The 17,555-nt window shown below is 32.5% G+C and overlaps 1 protein-coding gene across 1 annotated transcript; it reads right to left on the bottom strand.

Annotated features, from left to right (window-relative positions):
* Positions 1-9,211: 9,211 nt before the first annotated feature.
* On the bottom strand, positions 9,212-12,091 carry LOC114301995 (7-deoxyloganetin glucosyltransferase-like). Its single transcript, XM_082879408.1, has 2 exons — positions 11,522-12,091; positions 9,212-10,428 (listed from the first exon to the last, which is right to left on the bottom strand). Exons 1-2 carry the CDS (start codon positions 12,036-12,038, stop codon positions 9,491-9,493), a joined length of 1,455 nt encoding a protein of 484 aa, XP_082735534.1. The 5' UTR covers positions 12,039-12,091; the 3' UTR covers positions 9,212-9,490.
* Between the last annotated feature and the right edge of the window lie 5,464 nt (positions 12,092-17,555).

The following is a 17,555-nucleotide window of genomic DNA, read 5'->3' on the forward strand; positions in this document are numbered from 1 at the left end:
CCTAGTCACACCTAACCCAAATGATTTTATTTCAAAAAATCGCTCACAAAAACTCTTCCTTTACAAGAATAATAAGAGTAATGGATAGAAAACCCTTTTATAATTTTGCTCAACTCTCAACATATTTTCTCATAGACAATATAACTGAATAAAGCACCATACAATATTTGAGAATTTCAATATAATTGATTTTTCTCTTCTTCACTTCTTATTTTTCTCCAACTAAAACACTTCTATATATCCAAAAATATATCCGTTGGGGAGGTAGACACTCCTCTTTTGACTTTGTGACACTTGAATCACGTATGCGGCGCGGAGCACAGGCACAATTCTTTTGTCAGAAATGGTAGGCAAAGATTTGAATTAGTAGGCCAAATGTTGCATTTGATGAATAGTATTCTGCTAATTTTTCTTCCAAACTTAACGAATTTCAAATGTTATACAGTAACTTGAATAATAACTTCTCTATTAAAAAAAATATATGATGTATAGTAAAATCTATTTAAATAATAGTTATAACACATAAATCATACAAACTAATATATTTAAATAATATTTATCACATATATCACTTTGGTCAAGTCAAACTAATGATTCTTTAATCTTATTTTTCAATGTTAAAATTGTCAATCTGTTATTAAAAAACCAAAAAAAAAAAAAACAATGTTAAAATTATCAAACATGTCACGCAAACACAGTTGTGCAAGCTAAACAACAACGGTCAACCTGCAGCACCGCCAGATGTATATTACAGAGGAAAATTTTAGACACACTTTAAGGGTTGGTTTGGCATAAACTAAATAATATAAAAAGTCAAAAAGTCACTATCCTATTTAAGTCACATCATTTTATTTAAATCACATCATCTCTCTAAAATATCACATCAAACCCAACCCATATAAGACAATAAGTCAAAAATTGTACTTTTTTAGAACATCCCAAACCAACCCTTAGTAATTATATTAAGTTTAAAAATAAGTCTAATTTTTAAATCTAAACAAAAATACTTTTTTATGAATTTAAAAAATTTATGTAAGGTGCTTTTAAGAATTAGTCTGTCCCAAAATAATAATTCTTTTTCAAGAATCTCAACTTTTTAAGGAATCATTATTATTGCAATGATATACTTTTTAAGGAATCATTCAATTTGTTTGGTTTCCTAATTCAGGATTTACCTTTTAAAAAATTAGACCTTTTTATTTTTTGTATTTTCTTTTTTATATTTACCGAATTTTTTTAATATTTTAAGTAATTTTTTTAACTTTTAAATACACCAAACATAAATATATTTAAAAACTATAATATTTGTGAATTTTTTTTTTACAAAAAATTCACTAAATACCAAAAATACAATAAAAATATGAAAATTCAATACATTTTTTGTATTCTTGTGTTTTTATTAATTTTTTTTTTTACAAATATTTTACTTTTTAGATATATGTAAGTAAGGTGCATATAAAAAAGTACAAAAATTGCTTAAAATTTAAAAATATTCACTAAAAACAAAAAATACAAAAGACAAAACACTTAATTTTTAGAAAATTGAATTCAGAAAATTGAAGTCAAACACAGTGATTATTATTGCAATGATATATTTTCTAATTTTAAAAAGAAAATGCTATGAATTCCAAATAATCTACCAAATTTTCTACTACATCTCTCACATGTGTATGGATCCCACACAAACCTACATGGGTGTGGGCCCCGTACCCATGGAAGAAGCTTGATAGATTATTTGGGGTCCCTAACATAACTCATTTCTAAATTTCCTCCTCAATAATTGCTTTGCTCATGATAATTGAGAGGGGAAGTTATACCGAACAAAAAGGATCGAGCTAATTCCACCATTGGTGGTTGCCATTGTGTTTCTCTGACTGAGCTGATTGTGCAGTCGAGCTTTGAGCAGTAGCACGACGATTGTCCCATGGGTGAGGTTCACATGCTAAACTGAGCTCAGCTCTGCTAAGAGTGGCTCTGAGTGCTGCTGTAGTTAATTTTTCGCACTCTTCGGAGGAGTTTAGTCTCATCGAAGTGATTCCTTATAGTTCAGACTCCAATGATTCTAAATTTGGTTTCACGAGTGCAATGTAATGACAAAATGAATCTTATTCAACTTACCAAAATATCTTTCAGTACAGAGGGATTTATATACAACTATTAGTAACTCTTTTAACTAGTTAACTAAAACTAACTATGGCACAGCTAACATAACAACTTCCTAACTGCTTAACCACTACAGTTGGAATACAACTGCCTTAGATGTAAACACGTGCATGATGACCTACAGCAGCTCTAATTGATTTGGTGAGATGTAGCTATGGCTTCAATTGTGACTTTGCCTTGGTCAGCTCGCATGAGCTGGTATGTGTGGGCTGAGCTTCTTCTATAGTTTCTGTATGTGTGGGCTGAGCTTCTTCTACAATTTCTGTATGTGTGTGCTGAGCTTCTTCTACAATTTCTGTACGAAATTTCAAACGAAATTTCAAAAGCCTGTTAATAAGAAAGACTGCGGTTACAAGAGCATCAAACCAATAGGACAATGGAAGAGCAGACTGATGCATGAGAGCAATGGTGGTTTCCATTAAGTATCTGCACTTCCTTTCAACTACCCCATTCTAAGCAAGAGTATGAGGACAACTAAGTTGATGCTCAATGCCCTTATCCTTTAGAAACTGCTGAAATTTGTTTGCTAAATATTCCCTCCCCCCCCCCCAATTATCACTTCTGAGAACTTGAAGTTTAATATGAAATCGAGTCTCAACAAAGGCCTTGAACTCAACAAACTTAGAGAATACTTCACTTTTGTAGGTAAGAAGAAATAGCCAAGTAAACTTACTGTAATCATCAATGAAAAAGAACATAGTATTTAAAATTGGAAATAGATGCATTAAAAGGTCCCTAAACATCAGAGTGAATAAGAGCCAATGGCTGATTTATAGTGGAATTAGAAAGATGAAATGGCAACCTATGACTCTTAGAAACACAACAATGTGTGCACAACTTATTGTCATTAAAACTAGGTACATTAGTAGGCAACAGATTTTGAGATACAAGAAATTGCAACTTATTACTAGAAGGATGTCCTAATATATTGTGCCAAGTGGTCTTGCTACAGAGAGAAGTAGTGGAAGACTTGAAGCAAGTTGTGGAAGAAGTAGCAGGAAAAGCAGATGAAGCTAATAGAGGATAAAAACCAACTAAATGAGGACCTTTATGAAGAATTTTCTTGGAAATCTTGTCCTGTATAATGAAACAATCAGCGTCAAAAGTAATGGTGCAGTTGTTGTCTTTTATGAATTGATAAAAGATTAGCATAAATTGAAGGAACATGAAGCAAATTATGAAGATGAAAAGAAGTAGATGGTGTAGGAAGTAGACCATTACCAGTGTGATGAATAGGCAAAACAGAACCATCTCCTATAGTGACATGGTCAGAACCTTGATAGGGCTGAAAATGAGTGAAATTATTAAGATCATTGGTGAAATGACTGGTGGCCACAGAATTTAAGAACCAATTTGAACCAGGTGCAATAGTAGTAGACTAATGTTCTTGAGCAGCAGAAGTAGTTGAAGAAAAGGCAATATAGGCTTTAGAATGTGGTCCTCTTGCTTATGAAAAAGAGGATTGAAAAGCCTGATCCATTCTGTGCCAGCAATCCATGGCTGAGTGGTTTGGTTTACCACAAATTTAACAGATCAATCCATGTTGATTTGAAGGAGTGTTATGTTGACTAGAGGTAGGATTTGAGAATGATAATGAATTAGACCTGTCTTGTCCTCCACTTCTGTAAGTGTTTTTATAAAATCTCCCTGAATTGTTACCTCTATATCCTCCTCTGGTGTAACCTCGAGAACTACCTCTAGAATTATTTCTAGTAATAGCATAAGCAAATGGAAGGCCTTATGTGTGATCTTGTTTAAGAGAGCCTTCAATATGAATGGATTCAGAGCACAACAATAAAGATAAGACAGAAATAGAGATAGGTTCAGGTCTGGTACGAATTGTTGTTTTAAAGGCATTGTACTCATCAAATAGTCCATTGAGAGTAAGTAAAACCAGATCTTCATCATGAATTGGTGATCCTACAAGACTTAACTGATCAGAAATAGTCTTGATTTGACAAAGATAGTCCTCCATTGTTGAATTCTTCTTGGTAAGATGACTGAGTTTGATTTTCAATTGATGGACATGTGATCTGGACAATGAAGTGAATCTTGTAACCAATGTAGTCCATACTTCATGACTTGTGATACAATGAAGAATAGATGTGAATATGGATGAAGACAATATAGCAGTAAGACAGCTAAGTAGATGTGCATCAACAATGATCCATTGTGTGTATGCCTGATTCACCACAGCATTATGATTCTCATCAAGAACCGTAGAAGGGGGACAAACCTGTAATTCATCGACATATTCGAGTAGATTTGTGGCTTGTAATATGTTTTGGAATTGATTCTTCCATATGAGATAATTTGTAGACTTAAGTTTTGTTGGAGCAAAAGAATTTAGATTTGAGATAACCAAAGTGAGATTTGAAGGTAAAGGAGAACTAGTAGTTGTACCAATCGAAGAAGCTGCCATTGGTAATCCTTGGTGAAGATTCACCATTGTTATCCTGAAGATGAAGCTTTGATGCTCGCAAGAGCTGTACAAGCTCTGTTACCATAATGAGAAAATGAATCTTATTCAACTTATCAAAATATCTTTCAGTACAAAGAGATTTATATACAACTATTAGTAACTCTCTTAACAAGTTAACTAAAACTAACTATGGTACAGTTAACATAACATTTTCCTAACTGCTGAACCACTACAGTTAGAATACAACTGTCTTAGAAGTAAACACGTGCATGATGACCTACAGCAGCTCTAACTGATTTGGTAAGATATAGCTGTGGCTTCAACTGTGACTCTGCCTTGGTCAGCTCACATAAGCTGGTATGTGTGGGCTGAGCTTATTCTGCAGTTTCTGTATGTGTGTGCTGAGCTTCTGCAGCTTCTGCAGATACATTATCACAATATGAAAAAAAAGAAAATGAGAGTCCAAATCCACCAAATCCTAGAAAAATCCACTAATTGTAAGAGATACCAAAAATGGACTGCATTGCCAGATTTCAGAGTCGCTACCTAATATTTTTTTGGGAGCATTAGGAAACCCGTGACTCATGCCAAAAGCCACTTGTCCGTTATAACCAAAGTTGTCTCGGTTTGGGAACTTAGGTATGAGAGGGAAAGGCCATGAATTGAGCACCACACTCACCCGATCAAACATCGGCCTTTACTAAATTATGATGTGAATTTTATAGACATTATGTACTCATATTCTTATTTATTAATATGTTAACATTACTATTTGAGGCAAACAAGTATAGACTGTGTCACTTACTTTGGAATGTTTTGATTTCATGCTTTTTAAATATGTGCAACTCAAAGAAAAAATGAGCTCATATGTACACTAATCAAAGTCATTCCAATTTAAGCAAAATAACCTTCACCCACAAGCATTCATAGATTATTTCAAGTAAACAAATAGCCTCATGGTAATATGCTCAACATGGTAACACACACACGTATGATATGCTAAAGCAAAAAATACTCACATAGTATTCATCCGCGACAAGCTAAAGAAAAGAAGATTAGAAAAATGCATGATCCTAAAAATGCACATGACTAATTCAACACATACAAAATGCAATTGTTAGATTCAGCTACTAACATGACATGTGAAGCAACTCAAAGCATGAGGTAGCACACATAATCAAGTAGGAAATGATAACAACATCACGTATGATGAGCCGAACTTTAATGCGTGCAAAAATGGATGCGAGGCATGGGAACGATATGAAACAAAAACATGATGCTATAAACAGTGATAATAAACATGTAAATAAAAGAGAGAAAGAAATGGGAGTTAGAAGACATATATCAACTGTTACAAATTTGTCCTCTTACAAGAGGATCTACATGTCCTAATTAATTACTTATTACATCACCGAATGAATAAGCACTTAATTATTACATTTGCAAATATTATAGCAAATAATAAGAGAAAGAAAAAGGGAAAAAAAAGAAAAAAAAGACAATACTAAGGATGGCAATTTGAACCCGGCCTGACGAAAACCCGACCCCCTGACACCGAATTGAGCGATTTTTTCCTGAAAAATACTCCCGACGAGCCGGGGATGGTATTCAAAAATAAATCCCCGATAATATTCGGGCCGGGGATGGTGGTACATTTTCTAGCCTCGGACCCAGCCTAGTCCGGCCTCGACCCCGCCTCGTTTAGCCCCCGATTTATGTATGTGTGTTTAGGTTTTGGTTAACTCACACACAAACACAATTGTTGCTCATCTTTTTCTATCGCCTTTTTCTCTCCCTATTGCCTCTCTCTTACATACGACTTCCGCTCCTCTCTCTGCTCTCTCACCGCCACTCTTTTCTCTCGGCGTCGGCGGCAGTTACTCCTCTCACTCTCACGGTATCTCCTCCTCTCTAGTTACTCTCTCTCTCTCTCTCTCTCTCTTTTTGTTTTTTGCTTTTGTTCTTCAGATCTGAAAAATGATGAAGACGAAGATGTTGTTGATGAAGATCTGTTGTTGATGAAAATGATGAAGATATTTTTTTGATTTGAGCCTAGATCTGTATGTGCGTGTTGTTGTTATTGATGATGATGATGATGATGAACAGTGATGTTGTTGTTGTTGGTGATGTTGATGTTGTTGTTGATGAATTCTCATATTTTCTGGAGTTGATTTTTTTTTTTTAGCCGGGGAATTTTCGGGGTCGGGGAAACTCGATCCCCGTTAGGGAGGTGGGGGCGGGGGCGGGGGCGGGGGCAGGGATAGGTTTCCCGTTGGGGATCGGGGTTGGGGATCTGGAAATTTCCAACATCGAGGATCGGGGACGGGGAGTGTGATCCTCGACCCTGCCCCGCCCTGTTCCATTGCCATTCCTAACAAGGACCACACACACGCAAATGAGAATATCCTCCAGAAATTGCTCTATCTACCTTTGGGAGAACTACTCTGTTTTACCCTCAGCCATTGCTCTGTTTTGCCAATAACAGTGCTCTGTTTTGCCAATAACAGTACTTTGTTTGTCTACTTTAAGGCATGGCCATTCCAAAATGAGGCCTGACCGAGTCCAATAAAAGACGGTCGTGCTTCAATTTCAACCAAAAAACCTGTTTTGTATAGTGAGGTAATGTTTCCAAACGATGTTTGTCCTTTCTACACCTTTCTACCATAAAGATGCTCAAGGGAGAGGTAGATTTGCTTCCTAAATCATCAACCATCACAAGGTTGTTGCATGATGATCTTAGAGGCAACAAAAAATAAGAATTAAAGCTAGAAACTTCAAATGAAGAAACAACTCAAACATACTACATCTCATAGTAAACAAGAATAAATGAGTACTCGAATTAGAGACAGTAGGTTAATGAGAATCATTTTATGTAAAGCCTTGGAAACAAGAGGTTATATAATTGAAGAAAGGAATTAGAAACTCCTCTTTGTGCTCATGGAACATGAATCGACATTCATTTCTATGCTTCAAAATGAAACTAGAAAAGAGTCTTTATTACTTTCGATGATAGAGATCTTGTTTTGCTTTAAAGAAAACAAGCAGAACAACTCAAAAAAAAAACAAGCTAACTATCATTTGCGTTACAGGGGGTGCAGTATAATTTATTAAATGTAAAAAGGGTACCTGTATTAAGCCAAAACCTTAAGAGATGTCAGTGTAATTTATCCTTAAAATTTAAAGTCAATATTCATTCATGGAGTGGCCCACAATAAAAAATAAAATCTAAATCATAAATCTAAAATTTTGAATAACTTCTTTCTTTGTTGTTGTTGTTATTATTATTAGTATTACTATTATTATTTTGGTGCTGAGACTTTTTGCTGACCAAAAGGACTACATACCCCAAAACAAATCTATTCTATAAAATTAACTAGAATTTAGAAGCAAGGGTTAAAGATTCATTCCTGGAGTGGTTCCATATATTAATAGAAGTTGAGCAAATCTTAATTAACCCTCTCTAGTTTATATCATAATTTTTATTTATTTATTTATTTATTTATTTATTTTTATAATTTGTAAATTAAAGTATACTGTTAATGACTTAAACGAAAAAATAAAATTTTATACACACTTATACATATATAATCTCATTATATGCCTATGACATTTTCGTCCATTCAAAATATAATTTGCCCCATTATATTTTATTCCATCTAGGAGCTTGACTTTTAAAAATATAAACACATCACCTTATTTGATTCTAATTTTTTGAATTTAATTTTTTGAAAATTAATTTTTTTTTCGTATTTTTTTCTTGTGATTTTTTTTAATAATTTAAGATTTTTTTTTTTAACTTTTTAAATGGACCTAACCTAGATGTAACTAAAAAATAAAATATTTATAAAAAATTATTTTAAAAAATCAGTAAATACACAAGAATACAAAAATGTACTAAATTTTCATATCTTTTGGTATTTAATGAATTTTTAAAAGATTTTTTTTACAAATATTATACTTTTTAATTGTATTTAAAAAGGATAAATTACAAATGCACCCCTTGAGATTTGCTTAAAATACAAACTGTCCCTTGTAATTTGAAAAATTACAAATGCCCCCTTATTAGAATTTTTTATTTAACAGAATAAACTAAAAAAATGAAATTCATAATTGCTCTCCTATACAATAATAAAATTAAATAAATTATTAATTGAAACATAGTTTTGAGATCATTAAAAACTGTTAATTGACATAATGATTTATTAATAAAATGGGCGATTTGTTATAAAATTAAAAATTTCAGGGGTGAAATATAATTTTCAAAACCACAGGAGGTGATTTGTATTTTAATCAAATCTTAGGGAATGTATTTGTAATTTACTCTATTTAAAATGTAAAAAAAATTACTTAAAATATTAAAAAAAATTTAAAAATAAAAAACTTAAATTTTATAAAATTGAATTCAAAAAATTTAACCAGTTAATTTGAACCGAATGTTGATAAGAGATAAACTGAAATTTGACCACAGCAGTTCCCATAAGTTCTGCTTGAGGACTTCAAAAGCTTTATGCAAGATAATTCTAAGACATCATTCATTTTTCAATTAGAGTTCCACCTATTTTCTTGCATCCAAACAGCACCTTCCGACGGCGCCAACAAAAAACTTGCATGATATGAACAAAAAACTTACTATAATTGTCATCATGACTTCAAATTTTTTTCTTTCCATAAGACCTCTCTGAACAATGACAAAATATCCAAATCAACTACAAATATATATATATATATATAGAAAAGATATATATATATATATATATTTTTGTTTATTCTTATCTCAATCTCAATAACAAGCAAAAAAAACAAAAATAAAATAAAAGATCAACACAACACAACCCAAAACAAGACAATAAATTGAAGAGATAGCAGAGACAATTGTAAACTTGGTTTAGCGCAATTAACCTAATGCTAATGTCTTGGAGAGAGAAGAACTTGGTTGACCACCTTGTCTAGATTCAAGAAAGATGAACCAGATGAACTCTCAGTGGCCTCTTGAGCCAATCTCTTCCACTCCATAGCCTTTTTCTTCATTTCCTTCCCTTTCTCTCCAACCATCAACTCTCTCACAAGGCTCTCAACTTCATCTTTCTTAACATCATTATCTATCTCCATCCCTATGCCCCATTGGGTGCAACAATGCCAACAATTTGTTTGTTGATCGGAGAAAAATGGCCAACAGACCATTGGAACTCCACTCGAAATGCTTTCAAGTGTGGAGTTCCACCCAGAGTGAGTTAAAAACCCTCCAATAGACGGGTGGTCAAAAACTTGCTCTTGGGGGCACCAACTTGCCAATAAACCTCTTTCTTTTGTTGCTTCCATGAATTCCGGGGGAAGAACAGCCAAGTCGCCAGTGACAAGATCAGGTCTTATTATCCACAAAAAGGTCTGGTTGCTATTAGCAAGTCCCCAAGCAAACTCAACCATTTGGTTTGGTGTCATGACAGTGATGCTTCCAAAGTTCACATAAACAACAGAGTTGGGTTCTTTTGTGTCGAGCCATTCGAGACACTCGGGTTCTTCTTTCCACAGATTTGATCCTATCAACTTTAGACTATCATCGTTGATTTGATTCATTAGTAAGTGTAAAGGTCCAATGGTGTAGATTGGAGGGAACATGGATGAAAGAGCCTCCAAAACGTTATGTTCTAATTTCTCAAATGTATTGAAAATAATCGCGGAGGCTCTGCGAGCTCTCTCAATTTCACCAATCGCAAAATCAAGCATAAAATCGCTTAGATCTGTGGTTCGAAGAAAAGTTGGTAAATCCTTCAAACGTATACCTTTCATACCGGGTATCCAATCAATAACTGTATCCAAATACCCATTTGTCATGCAACTCTTATCTGCACATCACCCCCAAAAAATAATATCAGCACCAGACTTAAGATATTGTATTGAAAATCTCAATAAATTCAAAAATTAATAATAATAATAGTAAAGATTTTAAAAATTTTATTAAATATTTTATCAAATATTTCATATAAATATAAAATTCACATTATATAAATTTCATATAAATCTCAAATCCATATAGCCTCCGTTTGAGAAGTGGGTTGGCTTTTTGACTTTTTGACTTTTTTGGCTATTTTAGCCTGGGCTAAAAAGTTTAGTTTGGGAATGACTTTTTGGCTTTTTTAGCTTTTTTTGTGAGAGAAGAATGTAATGATTATGGGTTGGATGTAATATTTTATTTTTGGTGGCTAAAATAGCCTATTTTATCTTTTGTGGTTAAAATAGCCAAAAAAACCCCGTTTAACTCTTGCCAAAATGTTTAATAAAATTTTTAGAACCCCTAACCTAAGTCTATTAATAAATAGAATAATGCTTGGGACCCCCTTTTGGGGGTCACCCCCTCACCCCCCTTTGCCATGTGGCAGGTGGTGATTGGAGGAGCAGGAAAAAAAAGAAAAAGAAAAAGAAAAAGTAACCAATGAGAGAGAGAGGGGGTCAAAGGGGTGGGGGAAAAGGAGGGATGAATCATTCCTCTAATAAATATAGATAGGATAGCAGTAAATGCACACTTTTCTAGGAGTACAGATGCAGACTCAGAATATCTTTTCAAAAATTTATCTCTACTCTGTCAAAATTTTTTTTTTATGTGCAATCAAGTAAATTTTCAAATTTTGTATTGACTTTAATATCAAACTAGTGACCGATCATGCGATAGAGAAATTAATCTAATTTAAGATGAGAGATGACGTGTTATCAATCCAATTAAACATAATAATAATAATGCTATATAAATACAATTTTTATGTAAAAAATTCACACAGAAAAGAACAAAATGTCACTCATGCAGTATTTTTTTATGCATTTTTCGTACAAATGAATTATTTTTAATTAATAAAAAAAAGTGTTGATCTAGCATACTTGAATGCATGTAAATGTATACATGTAATTTAATTAATATATATATATTAATTGAATTAATAATACCTTTAAGTGGAATATAACCCTTATCGATAAGATTATGATACTGTTCATAACCCATGAAGGCACAAGCACTAGCTGTCCATAAAAGAACTTCAGGAATGCCCAATTCTTCAGCAGCATGCACAGTGAAGCTCATAATCCCATCGGAGACAATGCAAGTCACCGGCGGGACGTTCGACGAAGCAGTGTCGTTTAGCTTCGAAAGAAGGTCTTTAAAAGGAGCCAAGCAGTGTTTCCTGGTGGACTCGCACAGTGATCGGGTGTCTTGGGTTGCATCGGCATCGGACTCGGGGAGCCCATCGGGTATGGTTTCGAACCGGAAGGAAGAGAGCCCGTTGAGGGAGTCGGGGCCCCGAGATTTGAGGAGGCGTTTGTGGTTGAACTCAGTGTTGACAAAGGTGATGTGAAAGCCTCTTTGGTGGAGGAGTTTGGAGAGTTTGAGCATGGGGTTGATGTGGCCTTGAGCTGGGTATGGTATACAAACTGCATGAGGTTTTTCTAACTTGCCCATCGAACCCATTCTCTTTCCTCCTCCTCTTCTCTCAATTGGGATATTATAATTTGCTTACGAATCACGCATTATGGTTCTTGTTTTATAGCCCCATAAACAACGACTGGGTTATATGTTTACGTACGTGGTGATGGATGGGGGATGGAGGTAGTGGGCATTCGCACATTAAAAAAATGGGCAGTCGCACATTAATAAAAAAAAGAACATTTTTATTTATGATAAAATATTATATTTAATTTTTAATTTTAGTAATGGGGTAATTAATTAGAATATTAAAAATAATATTCTCTTATATAATTGTTGTCTATTTTTTTAGTGAAAAATTAAACAAGTTACGATTATCGAATCGACCTAATTTTTTATGTGAATGAAATACATGAGTGTCCGACAAAATGTATGGTTTGGATTGTTGAAACGGGAAGACCCCACTGGCCCAAATAACACCCTCCAGTAATTGGAAGGGATTCTCCTCCTAAAAATTCTATTTAATTTTTAAGTTTAGTGATGCAACAATTAATTAGAATTTTAAAAGTAACAATCTTTCATATATATGTTTTAATAACCAACCAATCATATCACTTAAATATCATAAAGTCTAAAAAATTAGTTTAGAAAGTGTGTTTGTATATCATTTTCTTTATATTAAAAAAAAAAATTCTTTGCCGACTATAAGGCCGAAAACAACATATGTGCTAATTGACTATTCATTAAATAAAATGATTTACAAGTTCATTTTTTAAAATCAGTGATATATAATCAAGATGATTGATTAATAATCAAAAAATAAATAAGAAAAAGAACTTACTTAGGGCATCCACAATGGGATAGCCAAAATTATTTGTTTAAGTGTGTTATATGACAAAAAGTGATAAAAGTGAGGCTCAAAAATGTTTGTTAAGATGTGTTAAGAGTTTGTTAATTTTAGAGAGTGGGTGATGGTGCAATAGATGTGTTAAGGAGTGTGTTAAGGTGTGTGTTAAATATATATATATATATATGTGTGTGTGTATAATAAATAAAATAAATAAATAATTTAGTTTAATCAAAAATTTCAAGCCCAAAATTAAATTTCAAGTCCAAAAAAAATCCCAAAAAGTTTAAAAAAAAAAAAAAAATTTGCCGTTGACTGGTCAGCCGGTCGGACATCCGGCCGGTCAACCGGCCGGTCAACCCGTAAGACAAAAACCACACTTCCCCTCCCTCGCTAGAACACTCGTTGCAGATAAAAAGTTCTCACATCATTTGTTTAGTGTACTAATTGATATTATATGTGTCAATTAGTGTACTAATTGGTGCATATTGCATCACTGTTAAAAAGTGGATCTAATTTTTTTGCAGCGGTACTACACGCACCAATTGATACATTAATTAGTATACCAATATATGTTATGATATTATTATTTTAAAACTATGACTCTACCCATTAAATAAATTATAAAGATTTAAAATCTCTAAAATTATACTACATCATCTATTAGTATATTTAAATATACCAATTGATATATATAATATTATTTAATTTTTGGTCTCGAAACTTTATGAATAACATTATATGCACAAATTGATATGTTAATTAGTATATTAACATATGATATAATATAATTTTAAAAATTTTATATTTTTATAATTTATATCATAAGTGAAATCATAATTTTAAAATAATAATATTATAATATATTAATTAATATATTAATTGATGGGCGGAACAGCCGAAACTTTATTCAGACGTTAGTCGGCGTCGTCGACAAATCCGAAATTCTGACTGAGAACTCGTTCACATTCTGTGTATGTAGCAGCCTCACGCTGGTCAAGTCAAATAATAATTCTTTAATCTTATTTTTCAATGTTAAAATTGTCCATCTGTTTCACAAAAAAGAGTTAAAATTATCAAACATGTCACGCAAACACAGTTGTGTTCGGGAAAAATAAATCATTTTTTATAAGTAAATCAATTAATAAGAATAAAAATTAATGTGAAAAAATTAAATCAGAAGTAACACAAGAATTTTATGTAGTTCTTTCAATATGAGGTACGTTCACGGGATTGAAATCTAATTCTATTATCAACAAAATAATTTCTAAATGATTACAAACGATATACGAATGATCTCACAAACTATCCTTAGATAAATTCTAAATAAACAAGAAAAAAAATCTCACTAAATAAATAAAAAAAAATATTTAAAACAAAATTAAAGAAAACCCGAAATAATAACCAATTCAATCTCCAAGCACCAGCCGAAATTGACAATACGTCCAAGGAGAACTTGAAGCCAATCAAATCTTCCAAGCAACCAATTGAAAAAGCTACCCACCGAATTGATGCATGTAACAGCCGCAGTCCCCTGGATTTTTTCCTTGAGAAAAACAAAACAATACTAATAAATATTATGAACTCTTACGTTTTTCATCAAAAATTTTAGTTGTATCAAACTGATTATAATCAAATTATTAGACTTCTTAAAATTAGATAAAATATATTAAAATATATTATAATCAACACCAAAACAAACTTAATTCTTTTAATAAATTAATTGGGTCCCATACTCCAATAAGAAGGTATACCCAACAATTTTTCCGTTACCGACTTAGGTGGAGGCATCAACCATACCCACCAAGGTTCAACACTTCAAATGTTTGTCCCTCGGCAAAATCTTAGTCAACATATCCGAAATATTATCATTTGTGTAGGCCTTTTTGAGTTGCAACAATTTCAAATCTAACACATCACGAATTCAATGGTATCTCACATCAATGTGTTTCGATTTCGAATGAAAAGTAGAAATTTTACTCAAATAAATAGTACTTTGACTATCACAATAAAGCACATATCTTTCTTGTTTCAAACCTAACTCTTGCAAAAAAAATTTCAACCATAACTCTTCTTTGCAAGCTTCCGGAATGGCAATAAATTCAACTTCGGCAGTTGAGAGAGCAACACATTTTTATAATTTAGATTGCCATGCCACAACTCCCCTTGCAATTGTCATAAATACCTCGAAGTAGATTTTCTAGAATCAACATCACTGGCCATGTCGGAATCTGTGAACCCATCCACTACAGGAAATTGCACTTTTACCGACTAAAAATTTAGTCGGCAAAAGTCCATTTTTAGTCTGCAAAAATTATCCGCGACTAATGTTTTTGGTCGCCACTTTGGTCGTCAATTGAGGATTGCGAAAAATAATTAGCGACTAAAACGTTTTTTAGTTGGGAAAAAATCTATTGCCGACTAAATTTTTGATCGCTAAATATATAATTACTGCGACTAATCCATTTAATAACTAAAACACTTTAGTTGCAAAAAGTCATTTTTTCCCGACTAAACATATTAGTCGCCAATTATCACATTTGACAACCAAACATGTTAGTCGCCAATTGTCACATTTAACGACCAAACAGTTTGGTCGGCAATTGTCACATTCCACGACTAAAAAGTTTGGTCGCCAATTGTTATATTTCACGACCAAAAAGTTTGCTCGCCAATTGTCACATTTCACAACCAAAAATGTTAGTCGCCAACAAAAATATTTGCGCAACTAAAACTTTAGTCGGCAATTGAACTATTAGCAACGAAATCCTTTGATTGCCAGAATTAATGATTTTAACGACTAAATATTTAGTCGCCAAATGTGCCCTCTCACCTACCTTATTTAGTCAGCACAAGTATTACTTATCTTTCTCGACTAATCACTTGGTCATCAAAATAGGAAAAACAAAACCAAAACAACATCCAACAAAACAAACCTATAATTCTTAATAATTCATCTAATCTATTTAATATAATATGTAATTTGTAAGCATCATTCAAATCAACTGAATCATGAACATTCGACAAAACACATAAATCATCCAATCTTGAACTTGTTTAATGAAAGTCAGCAACTATTATAAGTTTTCATCCACAAGTAATTCCAAACTACATATTCCTCCAATTAAAGATCCATTTGTAATTTATATAATCATCCAAGTCACATCTATCTAGCTTAAAAATTTAAAACATAACAAGTACTTGTTATTATGTTTTAAATTTCTATCCATGCTCATCTATCAAAAAATATAAGTAGTAGTCCACCCAAATATTTTTCATACACATCTATCCAAAAATATAACTACTATTCTACCCAAATATGTTCCACCAAAACATCTATCCAAAAATATTTAATTCTTCAAAAAATGTAACAAGTGTCAACTAGTCCTATACAATTCAGCTTCGTGCACGAGTTCATCTATCTATACCAAATAAAAAGATAAATAATGTCAGATACTTTTTTTATGAAAAATTTGCACATAAAATTATTGTAAAATTGGACAAAAAATAAAAAATTTCCAATTTCAATTAAGGTAACAGGAACAAATAATTAAACTTTCAATATTAGTTTGTAAATAAAACAAAATTCATATGTATATATCCAGCCAACATTACAATTCTATCAATATGATCATTTCCAATGTTGTTTGTCGTCTACTTTTAATATCAATCGCATTGGCCTTATCACCAGAGTTTTTCATCTGTGGTTTTTACTCAAATAAAGCTTCTTTTTATTGTTCTTTAAAAAAATGTTTGTTTTTGTTACTATTTCAAGAACTATGTGGAAAATGTAGTGTTTTATTGCTGGCTCGAGCTATTTTGAACTTAGAAATCACACCATTGTTTAAAGAGTCGTTGTGAGGTATGGAAACCATTTCTAGGATGAAATGTAAAATTCTATCAATTGTAAGTCCATGTGATTGAAAGGATTTTCTGAAAACATTTTGTTGGAGTCTCAAGGTTATTGAAAATATATGTAGCCTTTTGCTAGATGATAATTTTGTAAATGCACTTTTTTCAGTACCGGCAATAACTCCTATTTCTCCAGCTGTTGCATCTCTGTGAAGTCGAAAGCATATCTTTCGTATATGAGTTTACCAAGAAAAGTCTGTTACATTAGGGGTTTACTCATTATATGTCCTTTTTTGCTTCCAACTATTGTATATAGTAATAATATTATTGGCTAATTAAAAATATTTCAACGTATAATCTTTCTAATATTGTATATAACATTAATATTACGTGACAATATATTATTAATTAATAAAAAAAATTACATTAAGGTAAACAATAAATGTTTATTGACTCTTTTTTACAATTTTTTATTAACAAGTAACGGCATATAAAATGATGTCATTATGGCACTTGATAGTGATGCATAAGTTGTTTCGGATTCATCAACTCTACTACGTAGCTCAAAAAGCTGGCTCAAATGGCTCGAGGTGCCAAAACGACGTCGTGTTTTGGCACCTTTTTTTTCTCTCTCTCTTTTCTCTCTGAAACAGAGAGGCAAGAGGAAGAGAGAAGAGGGGGAAAAGAGAAGAGGAAAGGGGAACAGAGAGAGAGAGAGAGAGATGATGGTAAAGAACAAGGCCTTACATTTTTGAAGCATAAGAGGTTTGAGACAGAAAGAGGAAAGAGAATCCATTGATGAACAAAACAAAAAAAAAACAACAGAGAGAGAGAGAGAGAAGAAGAAGAAGAAGAAGAAAAAA

The sequence above is a fragment of the Camellia sinensis genome, chromosome 1, assembly GCF_055761805.1.
Source record: "Camellia sinensis isolate YWXY chromosome 1, ASM5576180v1, whole genome shotgun sequence".
Lineage (NCBI taxonomy): Eukaryota > Viridiplantae > Streptophyta > Magnoliopsida > Ericales > Theaceae > Camellia > Camellia sinensis.